Genomic DNA, 17,202 nt, shown 5'->3' with positions numbered 1-17,202 from the left:
TGCCATCACCCAGGGATGGGCAAAGACACATTCAAATGTATTTACAAATAAAATACCAAATTCCCTAACCGTAAGTGCACGCTATGTAACAATCCGTTAGTGTATTTCTTTATTTTAAAAATACAAAAAAATACTTTTCCAAGGGAGCATGAAATCATCATCACTGCAATATATCGAGCGATTTGATCTATCCATTCAGCAGGACCCTGACCCAGTTGATTAAGAGGCATGCCATTGAACAGATAGGTCAAATAGTCTGACCTACAGAGCCTGTTCGGTAGTGAAAGGCCTACCTTGCACCAGAAACACTGATGACGTCACAAAAGTAATTTGTAAGTAGACAACTGACGGCACCTTTATCCATAGCACACTAGTTTCTAAGTAATCATTGAGTCATTCAATGCAACGCAATAGCACAGAGTTATTTCAGAACAATTCTCACAAAACATAAATCAATAAGTTGTGAGCTGCAACACACAGAAGTGGTGATTGGCATAACAACCTGTTGTTTCATGACTTTGCAGCACAAAGTTGTTAATGACAAACATGTGTGCTTTTACTTGATTAAACCTTCTCGTGGCATTATGAAGTAATGTTGTACAACAAGTCTGAAACGCTTTAGAGTTTTTTCCTGTGCACAATCCACAACAACTTAACATAGGCTGAAAGTAGCAAGCTAACATTAACTGTGAGGGCTGCTAACGTTACGCAGGTTAAATATTTAGTTGGAACACCTAAATTTGATTTTGTCATGGATACTAAAACAAACACCAAGACCTAACAGGAACTGAATTGCAGCAATTCATGTTAAAAATCAATGGATAGCTGCAACCAACACATTTCCCTTCTTCTTTGGGTCTGCAGGGTTCCCACGCTTGCCTTGAAAAAAAATTCCATGCTACCTCCTGATTTTCCAGGTACCATATTAAGTGATGATCTATAGGCCCCTGAAGCTTTCCGCGCCCCCCTCCCCTCACACACACAACCCCCTTGGACACCTGACTACTAACGCCGGGTTTACACCGGACGCTGAAGCGACGTGTAAGCGCAGCACCAAGCCTTAAATAACAGCTGGCTCCCATCCACTCCCATGTTAATCCTTAGTGCCGGCCCCACCGGAGGCTGAAGTGCAGCGCTGCGCCAAGGCTGCCTCGCGGCGTGCAGCGATCGTTTCGGCGTTGAGTCTATTTTTTGCTTGACGCGAGCGTATCGCCTCAGGAAACACAGTGAAAAATGACTTTAAACGATATTGATGACATATTTTATATGATATAAATGATCAAATATGCATCCCATAGTTTGTATTCCCCTTCTGTTGTCCTGGAGTTTTAATTTTACCAATTTTACCACATTATCAAATGTCCCCCTCTGCCCCCACTACAGCCACACAAGCAGTCATAAAGATAAAAAGAGAGAGGGGGGGGTCTACGTACTCTCCACATCGGCTTGAGTGGAGAATACGTAATTTACCCTCGACACCCGACATTGAACGGAGCAAACAGCGGAGAAGTTCTTGAAGATGGATGACATTAAATTAATAATTGAAGTGGAGAAGTAGTACAGTGAGCTGTATGATCCTCAGCACATGTTGTATAAAGACAACATTAAAAAGGACAAATGCTGGGACGCTGTTGCAGTTAATGACAAATATCAGCTGTATGTATGATTACGGAGAGGAATCGCAGGATGACAGCCGCGGAGTTAAGAGTGTCCGGTGTGACCAGCCAAGCGCCGGCGTGCTAGGGATTAGCGTTCACGCGTCGCTTCAGCGCCCGGTGTAAACCCGGCGTTAGGCTACTTGATTTAAAAGATGTGCCAGTCAAGTCTACATTGTAAATGCTTAGAGGTTATGTGTTATTGATAATATCAATGCATGAAATAATGCAACAAGCTGTAGATTAACAACAATTGAACACTGGGATTGATATATGTTTTCTCTTCCACTCCTCTCGTATCTCATTTTTGTATCACTTTTTTAATGAAAAAAACGAAAAATCACAAAATAGCTAAAAGTAGATATAAGAATGAATGTTACAAAAATGGTCAAGACTAGACTGGTCATGTCAACTAGTATAGAAGTAATGTCACAGCCTAATGTGAAAATGTATTGGTAGTTAGCAAGCAATTCAAGCTAGCCAACACTAGCTAGTTAGTTAGCAAGCTGAATGTTGGATAGCAAGATTGCACTGCATGTGCTTGCTAACCATCATTAATGAATCTAAATTCAAAACAAACTCCCCTAAATGTGGTGAATAACACGGTTTTAGGCAAAGTCAATGAGTGAAATACATATGAGGATCAAACATAGTTCTAGTATTTTAAAAGCAAGGTAAAAATTACCTCAACAATTCTAGTGTAAGCTAGTTAGCAAGATTGCACTGCTTACTAACTAAGGTTGATAAACCCAGGTTTACCACACAGTTAAAACACAGCTTCTTACATTTGAGGATAAACTTGCTTAAGAAGTTTCACTGTAGATGTCAAGGCTCCCGTGTTGGCAGGGAAATGCATGTATTTGACCCTTCTATTGAGATCGCGAGTAACGTTTCTCGGCTATTATTCCCGAAGTCTAACAATCCGAAACTATACTTTTAAAGTCCATAGCACTAGGTGGTCTGCATCAAATTCCAACATCCAATATACCAGATAGGATTCTAAGAGCATGCTCTACAACATGGGATCATCCCTTTCTATCTACAGTAAAGCTGTTCACATGTAAAGGGTTTTTATAAACTCATCCTAATTATGTGCTCAATAGTTTCATTTATTTTACACATCATCCAATAAAATTTTCCAAGACAACTGTTTCAATTTCCATGTAAGTGTTCACTTTTGCTCAGTTTCCATGACTTTTCCAAACCTGGAAAATGAAAAAATAAATTCCATGTTTTCCATGGTTTCCAGGTACCGTGGGAACCCTGGTCTGGCTTTGCGCCGGATCATCAAATTTTTTTCAACCTCAATGTTCTGATCTCAACAAGCATGACAAAATTACTTAGTAGATACCAAACAGAGGCTGCATGCATAGATTTTAATAAGAATTTTGATACAAAATATGAATGAACTTTCATCAAACCTATCAAATACAAATAACAAAATACTATTTTGTATTTGAAATAAAATACTGCCCATCCCTGGCATCACCCACACAGGTGAAGGGTTGAAGCCGCCCACATAATGTAGAAGAAAACGCGATTCAGCAGACCAGGCCTTCTTGTCCATTGCTCCATTCATTCATTAATTTGCTCAAATCTGTTTTTTCATTATCCAGAAGGTCAGCAGTTTGATACCTGTCCCCCCATACCAAAGTGTCCTTGGGCAAGATACTGAACCCCAAATTGCCATTGATGTATAAATGATGAAAATGGTAAATTATTTTTATTTATATAGCGCTTTTCTAGTCTTGATGGCCAGTCAAAGCAATTTAAAGTACCGTTTTTGGGTTCAGTACCTTGCGTAAGGACACTTATGCATGCGGAATGGGTAAGAGTGTAGAGTGACATTAGAAAACTTCTCATTCTACCTGATTTATCTGCAATGAAGATTTGATAGTCAATGTTTTTCATAAAATAAGACTGAATTTGATTTATTACTGGTCACGTGCGTGGCTTAATGAATGAGTATATAATTTACTTAACATGCTTAATTTTTTCATACATTACATGTCAGCTGTTTCATAGGTCTGTTAAGTTATCCTCATAATCTTCAGACCCAAATTCACAACTTTTCAAAACAAAAGCTCTGTAATTCAGCTCCATATAAAGCATTTAAGAAACAAAATGAACCTTGTGCTTTTACTTTGAAGACTAGTTACTAAAGGGAAGTGATTCAATAAATGTTGTTGCCATGAAAGAGATCAGCACCCGGTTTATTTGTGAATGTCTGTGTCAGTCCAATATAGTGAAATGAAAATAGTCAATTAATCAAAATGATCTGGCGGGACAGATATTATTGGCCACAGGAGGACAGTTTCTGACCAATGCTGTAATTTATCTGAGGACATAGAAGAAGACACGTTCAACTGAGTAAGCAGATTGACTGTTGGCATACTGTTCCACCCCCACTGACTAGCTAGTTGCTTGTCTATTCAAATTTGGCACTATAGCCTAAAAAATGTAAGTAGTATCAGCTTTACAGATAAACCCTGTGTGCCAGGCTTGTAAACCTCGGCTTTAATAACTAGTTAAGGTGGAGTTCTTACAGATATGACATGATGTAGTTAGTTATAATCTATCAATAGGATCAATAATACACCAGATAAAATGGTTGAAACAAATGTTGACAAGAAGATTTTGGAGTGATGACCATATTAAACTTACCAATAGATAAAGTACCTTTGGGTTTTGGTTGGACAGGACCAAGGAATCCAATGTTGTCATAGAAGTTATGGATTGCACTGGGATTAAAGTGTGGTCCTGCAGATGGAAGGAAGCAGAGTGCCAAAAAGTTAGCACCTGGAGTAAGAGCAAACGTGTCAACTGAAATCATCAGTAGGTATGTTACAAGCATAACTGTGCTGCAGAGGGGACACTGACAGAGGCTAGCAAGATAATTATTATCATGTACAGAGTTTAACAGCAATATTAAAAATATGCATCTACAAATACACGTGGTAAACACATTCATTTCATAAAAAGGTTGAAACCACACAGATGCTGAGAGTAGAGTTTGCCTCAACTGGATAAATTCCCTCAATATCCTTCACTTCTCTATATTTACCCTAAATCTAAATTCTACTTTGTAAAAATATACACTTTACGAGATGAGTGTGACTTGACACAGAATTGATACCTGCATAAATCCCATTTTTTGTGTCGCCACAGGACTTCTTTCACCTGTGTAAACCAGCTGGCTGGTGGCAACAACAGAGTGTTGCCAGGGGACCAATAAATCCCTTGTTACCAACCAGGAAAAGGATGCAATTCAGGAAGGACTGGCGGTTAACAGTACAATGGCAGCACCATGACTGTGTGTGCCGAGAGGATGTGAGCAGGCCTGACCTATGTGCTACGGCTGCAGGTCCTGAGTCACATTTAATAACTTACTGTTAACTTTATTATTAAACAAAACAGACCGGCACATCGGCTGGATGCCAGGAAAAAACTCCAAAATACCAGTATTAAATGTTATATTGCAATGCAAACAAGGGAAAGACAGACAGATTCATACCTCTTGTTTGAAGGAGATCAATTTCTTTGGTGAGGCAGTCGATGTCGATCTGCAGTAACCTGTTTTTGCAACGCAACTGCTTCATTTCCTCGATCTGACAGAGAAGGACACCAGAAGCTCAAAGTTTGTCCTCAGACACAAGACATTAAGACATCAAGCTTCTGAGAACGGAGCAGATCTATGACAGAGTCAAGAAGGATAGCTGCTCCACTCTCCAGAGCTGGCTTGCCTCAGTAAACAACACTAAACCAAAGAGCTACTGCGCTCAGCAGCAGCAGCGAATAAACCTGCCACAGCCCATCTCTTCCTCTGCTCACTCAGACTGTTTTAGCTGGCAAAACAGCTGACTCGACAAAAAGCCATCAGCACTTCATCTGAACCAGAGAGGTTTCAACAAACTCACAGCTGTAGATCTAAGACCAAGATGAAACGGAGCAGACATTAAATATTGAAAACATGTTCAATTTGTGATTATATGTTCTCTGATGTAGCTGCAGAGGCTGTTGCTGTTTGAGCTGTGGAGTGAATTTCATCTAGACTGTGTGCTCTTTCAGTCTGAAATGTGGAGAGATATCAGCCAAATCATAAACAGACCCTGTAATCAGCACGGATGTGAACAAGAGTGGTGGCGTGACCCAGATTCCATTTATCTCTTGGTAATAACCAGAAAAACATTCATTTGCAGGTATGAAGAACATGTCTGAAGACTCTTTATCACAGACCTTTACTGCAAAAAACCTTACAAACTTGTTTTGTAAATAGATTAATGTGGCATTAAATAATGTTAGTGAGAAACCCTCGCAACTTGCCGTAAACTTGGTAACATCACACTGCATCTGATTTCTGTCTGTCAAAATCTGTGAACTGAGCTTACAGAAGGAATTTGGGAGGCTGAGTTGGATCTTTCCAGCCGTCTCCTGGTCAGGTCGTTCTCCATCTCGTTCACCTCCTCTTTTAGCTTCTCCAGCTTCTTCTTTTTCATCTCCAACTCGTGCCACAGCCTCTCCATGCGCGCCTTCTGGTGGACCAACAACGCTGGAGGAAGAAGCAAGAGCACACAGAGACAGTCCTGTCATCAACTGTTACCGTTTATAGAGAATGCAAATCTGTTTTGTGATTTTTTTTTGAAAAACTGTTATTGGCAATATTGTTTTATTGATATCTATAAAATAGAAAAATCAAAGCTGAGAACAGAAAGAAAATTGTTGGTGATAACAAAAACTTTCAGGTACATTTCTGTGGCTAAATGACTGACACATTTTCAGGAGTGCAGAACATAGCCTACAAACACCAGCCAAACCAGTTCTGAGTATAATTGCCTGTGCAAAAAAAACTAACTGTAAGGAGAGAAGGGGGAACTACACAGATTCCTAACTGTTGTCTTTCAATGTTTCATCACCTACTGTGGTAAAATGAGAAGATCATTCTTACCCCAGTGAGCAAACTGCTGCAGGCTAGTTCTGCTGTAGAACATAGTGTTAATACAGAGCCTGAACCATGCACATGCTCTACTCCTGCCTCTACAGCCCCTTTCTCATTCATTCATTCAATGTGCTCAAGTTGAACTGCTGCCTGCTTTCTCAATACACACTATAATGAGAGAGTGCAACAGCTAAATGTCAAAAATCTGACTGTAAATGTTTATACTGAACACAAAAGGCAGAATGTTGCTCGCTTCGGTTGGCTTTAACATAGTTACAACATGACTTAAAACACATGTTTACTTCATATTAAGACCTACAGTTTTACTTTGTGTCATTGTGACCGCCTACATCTCTGACTCTGTGGTTCACACACTTATTTTCTAAATTACCCGTTGTCAGAAACATGAACAAAACTTGCATTCATGTTGTTTTATCATGACTTTGCCACTTACTTGTAGCTTTCACTGCTGTTATCATGCCATTATTTTTCATTTAACAGCTGTTCATTTATAAACCTATGTTGTACATTTTTTTAAAATTGGTTTTCGCTGAACTTATCCGGGCTTTCCTTTCCCCTTCTTTTACATGGTAGCTTTAAAGTGTTAGGAGCAAAGCACTAATGAACATAAACAAGGCTTATATCTTTTGGCACCAGATGTGAGGTTCTGTTTGATTAACCCAAATACATTATGAGTGCCTAAATAATTATAGGAAAAAAAGGTGAATGGTGACAATTAATATATTTAGGTTTGATTAATAATTATGTGGTGACAGGAGCATCTCTGGATTTGATTTGTGGCAGGAAGTTGGCTGCAAATATTATAATTGCAAAGTACTTTGTGACAAATAAATAACTGAACAACAGCTTGACAAATCCCGCATTGCGCCACATTGTATAAAATCAATATGTGGCCATCAATATTGATACTATGCTGGGCGTCAATAAATAAATTAATGTATGGGAAATATGGCACAGTTACACAAAATTTGTATTACATTTTCTATTCCAAAGCCAAGAAAAGATAAATTAAAGGGAAACTGGACTGATGAGGGTCGGTACCAGAGGCAACATGTCTAGTGTGAAGCCCCTCTTAGTTATTCTCACTGCAGTGCTGGAGCCACAGCCAGTGACTTATACAGTCAAAAGCCCAAAAAAGGCAACAACAGTGAGCTCTGATACATTTGACTCATGCTACATAATCTGCCAGTCTCAGGGGCCAATGGAGAAAACACAGCATTTAGTGTAGAGGAGTCACATTATCATCTTTAGTCATCTCACAAGCCCTTACTCTGCGAGTCACTCTTATCTACCTCATGGAGATGGACATGCAAATGAGTATTTCCGCACTGTCTGATCATTAGTGACAGCAAGTATACACAGCTTGGCTCAAGAAATGTACTACAGTCATGTTATGGAAAGTGTCTCCTAAAACCACAAAGAATACTTTTATTGTAAAATTGCTTTCTTGGCAGGATGTAGTGGAAAACGCATTAAGGTTTATAGCTGGTAGCAAATAACTATATTTACTATTTATAAAATTCTGGCATTTCGCCTCACCAAGGCACGAATGGCTACAGAGGAAGTGCACACTTCAGGCCACTTGACATTTGCTAAACAACAAATAAACAGTGAAGCAAACTTTTCTAACAGAACATCAGAAGTGTATTTCATAAAAGGATTTACCGGGCAAACAAGTTGGAATTTTTTTATGCTTGCTACACCTTTTTATCTACAACATGTATTTGTCTTTTAGCAAAAGAGCTGAGCTGATCTTCCTAAAAATGCTAGCAGTAACGTTGCTATTTAATATTGTATTTAGAATCTTCTATTGAGTATGAACATTTATACGTAAACGTTCCTTAGGGAATCGTTAAAGGTTCATTGTGTAGAATTTAGTGACACTAGTGGTGAGGTTGCACGTCGCAGCTGAACACCCCTCACCTCACCTCACCCTCCCCTTCCAAACATGAAAGAGAACCTATGGCAGACTTCAGTTGTCATGAATACTCAAAAGGTGTTAAGTTTGACTATTTTGGACTAGTGTAAAAAGCATGGGGTCCTCCCTAGAGAGGACCCGATCACGATGTTAATATAAAATATTCAAATATGAAGGGCCCATTCTCGGGTAAAGAAAATTACAATTTGTACAATTTAGATGAAACACACTAGTGAAAACATCACTGATATTATTTTATAATGAATTTCTGCCAATAGATTCCTCTCACCTAAATCTTACAAACTGAACCTTTAATGCTTAGTCTTGTGCTTTTGTTTTCACTGGGATATAAGAAGTGACAGGCTACTAGAAAGATTACTATCACAGTGATGATACACAGCATTGCTCACCTTGTGTGTACGCCGCATCCTCGGAACTCATGCTGAGTCTGCGAGGCTCACTCGGCCTGTCCCCGTGTGCTGACAGTGAGTCTAAAGGATTGAGGGGGTCTGGCTCCACAAAGTGGTGGTCTGAGGGTAGGCTGAGAAGGTTGTTGGGCTCAAAAGTAGGAGACACTACCCCAGGGGACACAGCTGGTGGCTTGTTGGGGGACACTGTGATTTTAAAAGTGTATTTGGTGTTGGGCTGAGTCACCACCACACGAGGGGAAGCTGTGCCTCCTCCTCCCACAGAGGCACGAGACTTAGGTGGATGGTGATGGATGTAAGCAGGGCCCATGCTTACTTGGCCTCCCATATTCCTGGGCCCTGATGGCCCCTGCAAAGGAGGGTTGGCTGAGATGTAGACTGTGGGAGGATTCCTTCCCCCACCGTAGTCGCTGGAGGCATTGGCAGAAATGTAAAACTTGGGTTGGGAGCGGGAGCCGCCTGAGGCCACAACAGCCTCCTCAGAGGGAGTAGTAGCAACAGTAGGTGGGCTGGCAGAGATGTAAACAGTTGGCTGGCTGCGGCTCAGACCTGGGCATCCGATTGACAGAGGGGTGGTGGGGACAGTAGCCACCCCCGTCGAGGAGGACGAAGAGGCGGGACAGGAGGAGGAGGTGGAGGATGAACGGGGACCACTGCTCGTCCGCAGCACAGCTGTTGTGGTTGTGGAGTTGCTCCTCTGAGGAGATTCAAGTTTGATCTCTATCTGATTCTTCCGTGGGCCAGTGGAGATGTTCTGGATGTTGTACTGGCTGATTGTAGAAGAAGTGGGCATGACAGAGGAGGAGGAAGATGAGCATGAGGAGACACCAGAGGAAGAGGCCTGGCTTCCAGTGGGAAGAATGGAGGGGGCCTGGGGATTTGTGGGGGAGCTGATGGGCATGTAGACATGAGAGGTCTGGTGGCCCTGGGTCTGGTGCTGTGAGGTATGTGAAGAGGAGGCGAGCTGAGGGCCGGACCAGGAGCCAGACAGTGAGGCGGGGTGTGAGATCTGGTAGATCTGCTGCTGGGGCTGGGAAGTGGGGCTGTACTGGGCCCTGCCCCCTATCTGCTGGTTCTGCCGAGTTGTACCGGTCTGGCTAACATAGGGCCTGATATAGATAGAATTACCCTGTGGACTGCTGAGGCCCGACTGTGGTCCGCCATGTATGTGCAAGGAAGTTGGGGTGTTACGGCCTGTCTGGATATTGGGGGCTAGCGTCACTGTAAATGGGTTGTAGCGTGGTGTCTGTTGGGAACCCATAGTCGTTCCTTTGACACCCAGAGGGTAAAGTCCAAGGTGCTGTGGAGGCTGCGGTTTGCGCGTGGGTTCCATCCCACCAAATACATGGAGGCTGGATGGCACCTGCACTGAGGCTGACTGGGACTCCTGCTGAAAGAAGTCACTATTTTGGGCCTGGCCTGTCTGGAGGGGCCCGTCACTCGGGCTGTGAGCCAGAGTCCGACTGCCGTTCATTCTCAGGCCGTCCCGAATCGGGGCCACATGCACATTCTGAGACTGCAGTCCCAGGTTCAGCTGGGTCATGTGATTACGGAGCCTGGTGAAGCTGGGATCGTCAGGAAAGCTGAGATTTCCTTCTTCACTGTATAGGTAGCCCGGACTGACTTGAGACAAGTATTCACAGCAGGCGTCTAGGTTGTTGTTGTTCTGAAGGAAGAAGAGAGAGAGAGTGGAAATATTATGCAATGTTTATGTTTCATATGGGGCAAGTGTTCAGGCACAGTACTAACATCAGTCATAAGTGGACAGCGCCAAGAGTGGACAGCGCCAAGTTCAGGTGTGAACACACCCAGGACACCTTGTTGACACATTTGAGATCCTATCATTCAGGCCCTGTTTTGACTCAATGGCTTTAGAAAATAAAACTGTGCGTAGAATTCATACTAAAAGTGTAAATGCGAACAAAGGCCGAAAATGCCATACGCAAAACAAGATTTAGATTTATACATTATATTTTTTAAACTGTGCACACGCACACCTAAAGGCCATGATCCCTGCCTTATATCCCACCCTCTACCCGCCCACATTCAACCATAAATGGTCAATGTAAAGCACCTCATGAATATTAGATTAACCTGATGACCAATCGGTTTCTATGGTGAATCATGGATTCAAGAGATTAGAAGAAGTAGCACAACTTTCTGAGCCAGACATTAAGCTGTTTGTTAGTGAATTGGAGATGAAGGAAGATATTGTCTGGTTGGAACAGCAGTAATATCATTAATAAAAGAAAGTGGTAACGTGTTGCTACTGTGTAAATCAGGGGTCACCAAACTTTTTGAGACTGAGAGCTACTTCGAAGATACTGAGAAGTACGAAGGGCTACGTGTTTGACACCTTTTAATATTAATGATAATATATGTGAAGGGAATGTCTGATCACGTCAATGTTAATTATTCCTCACAATAATAATTAACAATGATTTCCACCACAATGATGGTAGGAAACAAATATATTAAAACATGCAACATTCATTTTTGTTAATCTGTTTAAATGTTGCTTAAATTCCACTTAATTGAAGTACTTTTGGTGACATTTATCACTAAATTCCTCCATCAGTCTGTACTTTTTCAAAAATATAGAAAAAAATAAATTAAATTATTATCACTTTGTTACATCGATGATAAAGCTGAACCAAAAATAACACATGCATGTGACTGGGGTGTAATGTTTCTAAGTGTCTTCTTAATTTGTTGGGTATCATACTGTCAGCTGCCAGAGTTTTCAGACCTAAAATCCACACTGGTCTCTCCTCATGACAGGCTTCATCGTACTTTCTTTCCAACTTGGTTTTTGAACACTGTGTCCTGTTTGTCACTGACCATCCGCTTCAGAATATGATGCAGGATTATTAAATTCAGAGACAGCTGTAAAAGAATTGTATTATTTCGCAAATGTCAAAATTATACAATGTTATTCGTATCAAACTGTCAGCTAATTAACCCAGAAAGGTGAGAACTTGTGTTGGTACTGGGATGGTTTGGTTCCATTGTTAGGTCTGTGTAATACTGGACTCAGCACAAAGATCCAAGGTCACAGCTCTACAGATTCTTTATTAGCTGAAGATTCAGTCGTCATTATGGGACAGGAGATCGTTGTGGCCGCTGACCACTCTTTTCAAAGCTAATCATTTAATTTGCGTTCTATTCTATCAGTGCCAGTGCATCCAGCATGCAGCGTTACGCACAAGTGTCACTTCAGTATTTACTGTATGTAAACAGCAATCAGACTGATTGGTATCCTAACCTCCATTCTGGGACATCATTGGGACATTTAAAGGTGAACACACAACACAGTTTATTTATTTTTTGTAAATGTTCTCCAGTGTGTGCTATGTGCCTGACAGCAGAGTAATGTTCACTCCAGCGCCATGCACATTGTATGAGAACTGCAGCCGACTTGGTGCTAAGCGCAGTGTTATAAGAAGATATTCTTAAAAACTATTATTCGCTCGGTTCTGTAACTTATTTTTTGCTATTTTATAATAATTTGCTTTAAGTTATCCTTTAGAATTGAAGCTTATGTCACGCAGACACAAAGCTGTTGGTTTTAATGTTGATTAGGGCTGGGGCGACTCGTCAATTTAATCAATGTCATCAATTACGTAAATACATCGACTTAAGAACACACATTGATGCGGCGTCAGGAAGGTGGCTGCACAGTCAAGGCAGGATTCACCTGAAGAGCAGACTGCAAACTTTTGCGTGCTTATATTGATATTGATTTTATACAATGTGGAGCAATTACGTTAGTCTTATTTGAACCTGTGCAGGTTTTTCCGTCTTTACGGTATTAAATCCTGGCAGCAGATGGTAAAGTTCACTTTTCTCACTGAACAAGAAAAAGTGGGAATAAAGAGGAAAGTTACAGTTGTTTAGTTGATAATGTTTGTTGAGACTGTTTATATGTGAAATGTATTAACATATTAAGAAAGAAGAACAAAAGGAAACACTCAAACTACATCTTTAATTTTTTTAATAAGCACTTTATTTTAAGAAGCCTTTAAAAACAGCGGCTGTGGCTGAGGGGTAGAGCGGTCGTCCTCCAACATGAAGGTCGGCAGTTTGATCCCCAGTCTGACCCATCAGCATGCTGAAGAGTCCTTGGGCAAGATGCTGAACCCTGAATGGACCCCGTAGAATAACAAAGTGCTGCTTACCGATGCACTGTATGAGTGTGTGTGTGAATGGGTGAATGTAAAACTGTACTGTAAAAAGCTTTGAGTGGTCATCATCAGACTAGAAAAGCGCTATATAAATACAAAACCATTTAAAAATAACTTTATTTTTTTTAAATGCAAACGTTATTTTACTTGAAATGAGAAAATAATGTTTATTTTATAATTAGAGTACAGTTCAGTGTGAATTAATTAATAATAAACATTGTTGAAATAATATTGAATTATACTTACTTTATTTGAGTTTTTTAATTCATACATTAATGAAACAACTAGACTACTTCAAGATTATTATTTTTGATAGACTAAACTTGAATTTACAGTGTTTTGATATCCCTCCAGAAAGTTACTTGAATTTTACTTTGGTTTTAGATGTATCTTTGTCTTTTACTTGACTGGAACAAGTCACACTAAATTTTCGTGAGGTATGTGACAGTAGAAGCAGTTCAGACTTGGTTTTCTGTCAGATTTGTTTGCATTTAAGAGAAGATGATTGAATAAATATAAATGACACAAGTTTTTTTAATTAATTTAGTTTTTTTAATTATTATTCTCTTAATCGAGTAATAAAAAAAGATGAATTAATCGAAGATAAATTATCGTTAGATGCAGCCCTTATGTTAATAATTAAGTTGATCAATAATCTCCTTTCATCTGCATCGCAATTTTCCCGTCTCCAAAATATATATTCCTTAGATTAAGTTTGTGTAGTTCGCACATTCTCAAGGCAAGTCGTCAAATTCGTTTTTAATCATCCCAATGTTTGTACGGGAAGTAGAGCACGTACGAAATGGGGTCTGAAAGATGTACATAATGCAACAGTTATAAAGGCCCCAGGTATTTTAAATAAACCTTGAGATCTTTACACAAGTGGTCAAGGTTAAGTAAGTGTGTTTAACCTGGTAATGTTTGTGCATTATTGGCAGCACCAAAGTCAATGAGTAAGAGAATCTAACTAAGACTAACACACTGCTCGCTCACATATCAAGTGCTACACATTCGTAAGTCTGCCACTGCAGTTAAGTGAAAGTTTCTTCTCCACAAAGCAGCAGAGTCGTATCAAAGAGGCTCTTCACATGATGAGGAGAGTTGACCAACTTGAAAGATGAGGTTTTGGTGTTTAAAGATAACTAAAATGTTGGATATTTTAAGGGGTCTACATCTTAATGACAGACAGGTCAGTGTGTTTTAGAGACAGCAGCTGGGGACACATATTCTGTCCAAGCCCTAAAGAAAACTAACAGAGCCCAGCACTAACCTGACAGGCATTTGGCTAGTTCAGTGGCGCTAGCTCTGCTGCTAGTCACCTTTGATCGGCAGGGATTTGTTGGAGTACCCCCAAAAGTGCTGACCATTGCTCCCTCTGAGTCACAGGGGAACCAAGACGACAAAAAGACATTGACCCCTTAAGTTTGCTGCCTTGAGGTGCTGTTGATAACCTAAACACTACACAGGGTACAACCAAGCTTAAGTCCCCAGGCTGACACAGTTTACCCAATTGCTAAAGCGTAGCGGGCTGTTCTCCTAATGTATTTAAATGAATCACATCTGTATCATAGACATGCCTAAAAACACATTAATACTGGACACATCTGTATAGTCCGCCTGGATTCAAACAACATAATTTGGTCTTCCGAAACTGAACTGACATTCATTATTAATTGCATATAGTGGGGGGAGTGATCTAATCGCAAGCGTTCACAGGAAACACATTTGTATGCCAGGTGTTAACTGACAAACTAAGAAATTTCTACTTGTGACCAGATATTTCAGGACAGATGTTGATACCAGGTCTAACAGGGAGTAAGAGAAATTATCACAAGAATGGAGATGTTAAGACTGGCCTTGATGTAATGCCTTTACAGGCTTACTAAAATGTTAATTCTTCGATAATGCTTTGTAAATTCGCATTTTGTGATAAAACCAAATTTCTGTTGGGTTCGGAGGGTTCAACCTGCTTACCTGCAGAACACACTGGGAGACAACACCCTCTGGGACTTCAGGGAACTTCTGGCGCAGGTCATGCAAAACCTGAATGTCAATCTGGTGGCTTCCCTGGGCCATTCGTATGTTACCGCGTCAGGACTTTTGTTCAGTTCAGCGCACTGGGGCGTCAATCATGGCAGCAAGTTGCCTTCATCTTGAACATTTTCTGAATGGAAACAAAGAAAGACAGGAAAGCACATGATGACAATTCTCATACATATAAACTACCGTTCAAAAGTTTGGGGTCACCCAGGCAATTTCGTGTTTTCCATGAAAACTCACACTTTTATTTATCAAATGAGTTGCAAAATGAATAGAAAATATAGTCAAGACATTGACAAGGTTAGAAATAATGATTTTTATTTGAAATATTAATTTTGTTCTTCAAAGAATGCTCCATTTGCAGCAATTACAGCAGTGCAGACCTTTGTCATTCTAGCTGTTAATTATTGAGGTCCTACAAGTTGGATTGGCTTGATGGGCACTTCTTGCGTACCATACAGTCAAGCTGCTCCCACAACAGCTCAATGGGGTTGAGATCTGGTGACTGCGCTGGCCACTCCATTACAGACAGCATACCAGCTGCCTGCTTCTTCCCTAAATAGTTCTTGCATAATTTGGAGGTTTGCTTTGGGTCATTGTCCTGTTGTAGGAGGAAATTGGCTCCAATCAAGCGCTGTCCACAGGGTATGGCATGGCATTGCAAAATGGAGTGATACCCTTCCTTATTTAAAATCCCTTTTACCTTGTACAAATCTCCCACTTTACCAGCACCAAAGCAGCCCCAGACCATCACATTACCTCCACCATGCTTGACAGATGGCGTCAGGCACTCAGCATCTTTTCAACTGTTCTGCGTCTCACACATGTTCTTCTGTGTGATCCAAACACCTCAAACTTTGATTCGTCTGTCCATAACACTTTTTTACAATCTTCCTCTGTCCAATATCTGTGTTCTTTTGCCCATATCAATCTTTTCTTTTTATTGGCCAGTCTCAGATATGGCTTTTTCTTTGCCACTCTGCCTAGAAGGCCAGCATCCAGGAGTCGTCTCTTCAATGTAGACTTTGACATTGGCGTTTTGCGGGTACCATTTAAAAAAGCTGCCAGTTGAGGACCTGTGAGGCGTCTATTTCTCAAACTAGAGACTCTAATATACTTGTCTTCTTGCTGAGTTGTGCACCGGGGCCTCCCACTTCTCTTTCTACTCTGGTTAGAGCCCGTTTGTGCTGTTCTCTGAGGGGAGTAGTACACACCGTTGTAGGACATTTTCAGTTTCTTCGCAATTTCCCACATGGAATAGCCTTCATTTCTAAGCACAAGAATAGACTGGTGAGTTTCACATGAAAGTTCTCTTTTACTGGTCATTTTGAGAGTATAATCGAACCCACAAATGTGATGCTCCAGATACTCAACTAGCTCAAAGGAAGGCCAGTTTCATAGCTTCTCTCGCCAGCTATACAGTTTTCAGCTGTGCTAACATAATTGCTCAAGGGTTTTCTAATTATCCATTAGTCTTCTAAGGCGATTAGCAAACACAATGTACCATTAGAACACTGGAGTGATAGTTGCTGGAAATGGGCCTCTATACACCTATGGAGATATTTCATTAAAAACCAGACGTTTACACCTTAAAATAGTCATTTACCACATTAACAATGTATAGAGTGTATTTCTGATTCATTTAATGTTATCTTAATTGAAAAAACATTGCTTTTCTTTAAAAAATAAGGACATTTTAAGTGACCCCAAACTTTTGAATGGTAGTGTAACTTTACATGCTCCAGAAATGTCCACAGTGGGGTCCAGACGTCTTTGCTTAGATGCTATTTACAACAACAGAATGATCTCTAGAGCTGCAGGGCAATGCACTGTTTTTGCCACTTACTGTCTTACACACATAAATCTGGAATCATCCATTAACCCTTAGTTGACCACAAGAAAAGGGTTTCCCAATTGCATACTTTCTGCACATAGAGTGTAACTAATTAATTCAATTTTAAACAATGATGAAGCCGTGTTAACTTGTGTGGAGCATTTTCATTTATGCTCTTGTGCTCCC

The 17,202-nt window shown here is 40.6% G+C and overlaps 1 protein-coding gene across 2 annotated transcripts in view; it reads right to left on the bottom strand.

The window, feature by feature from the left end:
- The window catches only part of tab2 (TGF-beta activated kinase 1 (MAP3K7) binding protein 2), a 52,987-nt gene that overhangs the window by 582 nt on the left and 35,203 nt on the right, over positions 1–17,202 (bottom strand). The window contains exons 2-6 of one of the 2 annotated variants that reach the window (XM_061091845.1): positions 15,117–15,306; positions 8,941–10,624; positions 6,044–6,204; positions 5,170–5,263; positions 4,320–4,415 (exon numbers count right to left, since the gene is read on the bottom strand). In XM_061091845.1, coding sequence (XP_060947828.1) covers positions 4,320–4,415; positions 5,170–5,263; positions 6,044–6,204; positions 8,941–10,624; positions 15,117–15,218 — 2,137 coding nt within the window. In that variant the 5' untranslated portion in view covers positions 15,219–15,306. The remainder of the gene's footprint in view (positions 1–4,319; positions 4,416–5,169; positions 5,264–6,043; positions 6,205–8,940; positions 10,625–15,116; positions 15,307–17,202) is intronic. The other variant, XM_061091846.1, reaches the window with a different exon arrangement.

Source organism: Limanda limanda, chromosome 18 (assembly GCF_963576545.1).
Source record: "Limanda limanda chromosome 18, fLimLim1.1, whole genome shotgun sequence".
In the NCBI taxonomy this organism is placed as follows: domain Eukaryota; kingdom Metazoa; phylum Chordata; class Actinopteri; order Pleuronectiformes; family Pleuronectidae; genus Limanda; species Limanda limanda.
The sequence above is the reverse complement of the archived record's forward strand: the minus strand, read 5'-3'. Positions and strand labels throughout refer to the sequence as shown.